The 1245-nt window shown below is 57.1% G+C and overlaps 1 protein-coding gene across 1 annotated transcript in view; it reads right to left on the reverse strand.

Moving 5' to 3' along the window:
- CHEK1 (checkpoint kinase 1) overlaps positions 1-1240 on the reverse strand; it is a gene marked incomplete at its 5' end in the record, with an annotated part of 4826 nt that extends 3586 nt beyond the window's left edge. Inside the window, 3 exons of the mRNA XM_085320418.1 lie at positions 93-188; positions 346-450; positions 1048-1240. Of these exons, the coding sequence (XP_085176544.1) occupies positions 93-188; positions 346-450; positions 1048-1240 (394 nt within the window). The remainder of the gene's footprint in view (positions 1-92; positions 189-345; positions 451-1047) is intronic.
- Between the last annotated feature and the right edge of the window lie 5 nt (positions 1241-1245).

A 1245-nucleotide genomic window follows, 5' to 3' on the forward strand; every position in this document is an offset into this window, starting at 1 on the left:
AGGCAAAGGGGCGCCCGGTGAGCCGCCGGCAGCACCCCGGGGTGCGCTGGGGTGGGGGGGACACGCCGCCGGCGCCGGCGCCGCGCGCTCACCCCTCTTGGCCGGCCGGCTGTACCAGCGGTCCTTGCCGATGTCGGCCACGGTGATCCTCGCCGCCGGGCTCTCCGCCAGGATCTTGTGCAGCAGCGCTGCGGAGAAACCGGCCGAGGCTTTGYGGAACCAAAATCCTCCCCACTCCCCCCCAAAAATATCCCACAGCGCCCGGCTCTTCCCCCCCCCCATTTTTTTGCATTTTGCATTTTTTTGTTGTTTTTTTTAGGGGGGGCCTCGCAGTGCGCYGCATACCCAAGGGCGCCGAGTCGATTTTTTTCCAAGGGGACAAGTAGGTTTTTTTCTCCTTCCAGTCGCTGTATTCCTGGCAGTTGTCGCTGGGCTGGTCCCAGGGCAGCTCTGCCGGCAGAGGAAAAACCCCCTCGGTCACGCCGCCTTTTTTACCCCCCCCCTCCACCCGGCCCCAAGCAGGGAAAAACCTCAGTGGAAAAGGGCTGCGAGATGCTCCCACCCGTTTTTCTACCTAGTCTTTGCATGCTTTAAAACACCGCAATGCACAAAAAGCCACTGGGGAGTTGCAAATGCAAAAACAAACAGGGAGTGGGTGCTACTGTAGCTTTTTTCCTACTAAATTCACCCAGTCTTTGCATCCTTTAAAATATTGCAATGCACAAAGGCCGCCGGAGCGTTGCAAATGCAAAAGCAATGGGGAGCGGGCGCTACTGTTTTTTTTTTTCCCTACTAAATGCACCCAGTCCTTGCATGCTTTAAAAAACTGCAATGCACAAAAACCACAGGGTGTTGCAAATGCAAAAGCAACGGGGAGCGGGTGCTACTGTTTTTTTTTTTTTTCCTACTACATGCACCCAGTCTTTGCATGCTTTAAAATATTGCAATGCACAAAAACCACGGGGTGTTGCAAATGCAAAAGCAACCGGGAACGAGGCAATACGGTGGGTTTTTTTTTCCCTTTTTTTCCTCCCCCGCCCGCGTCACCTCCGGCCAGCATGGCCGTGAGCACGATGCCGCAGGCCCAGACGTCGACGGGCTCGGCGCGGAAGTCGGCGCGCCGCAGCAGCTCGGGCGCCACGTAGGGCAGGGTGCCGCACATCTTGTTGAGGCGCCGCTCGCGGCCGTTGTGCTTGAAGACGGTGGCCAGGCCGAAATCGGAGATTTTGAGGTTGTCTGGACGAA

This window comes from Rhea americana, unplaced genomic scaffold, assembly GCF_003343005.1.
Source record: "Rhea americana isolate MKP2758 unplaced genomic scaffold, rheAme1 scaffold_633, whole genome shotgun sequence".
Taxonomy (NCBI): Eukaryota; Metazoa; Chordata; class Aves; order Rheiformes; family Rheidae; genus Rhea; species Rhea americana.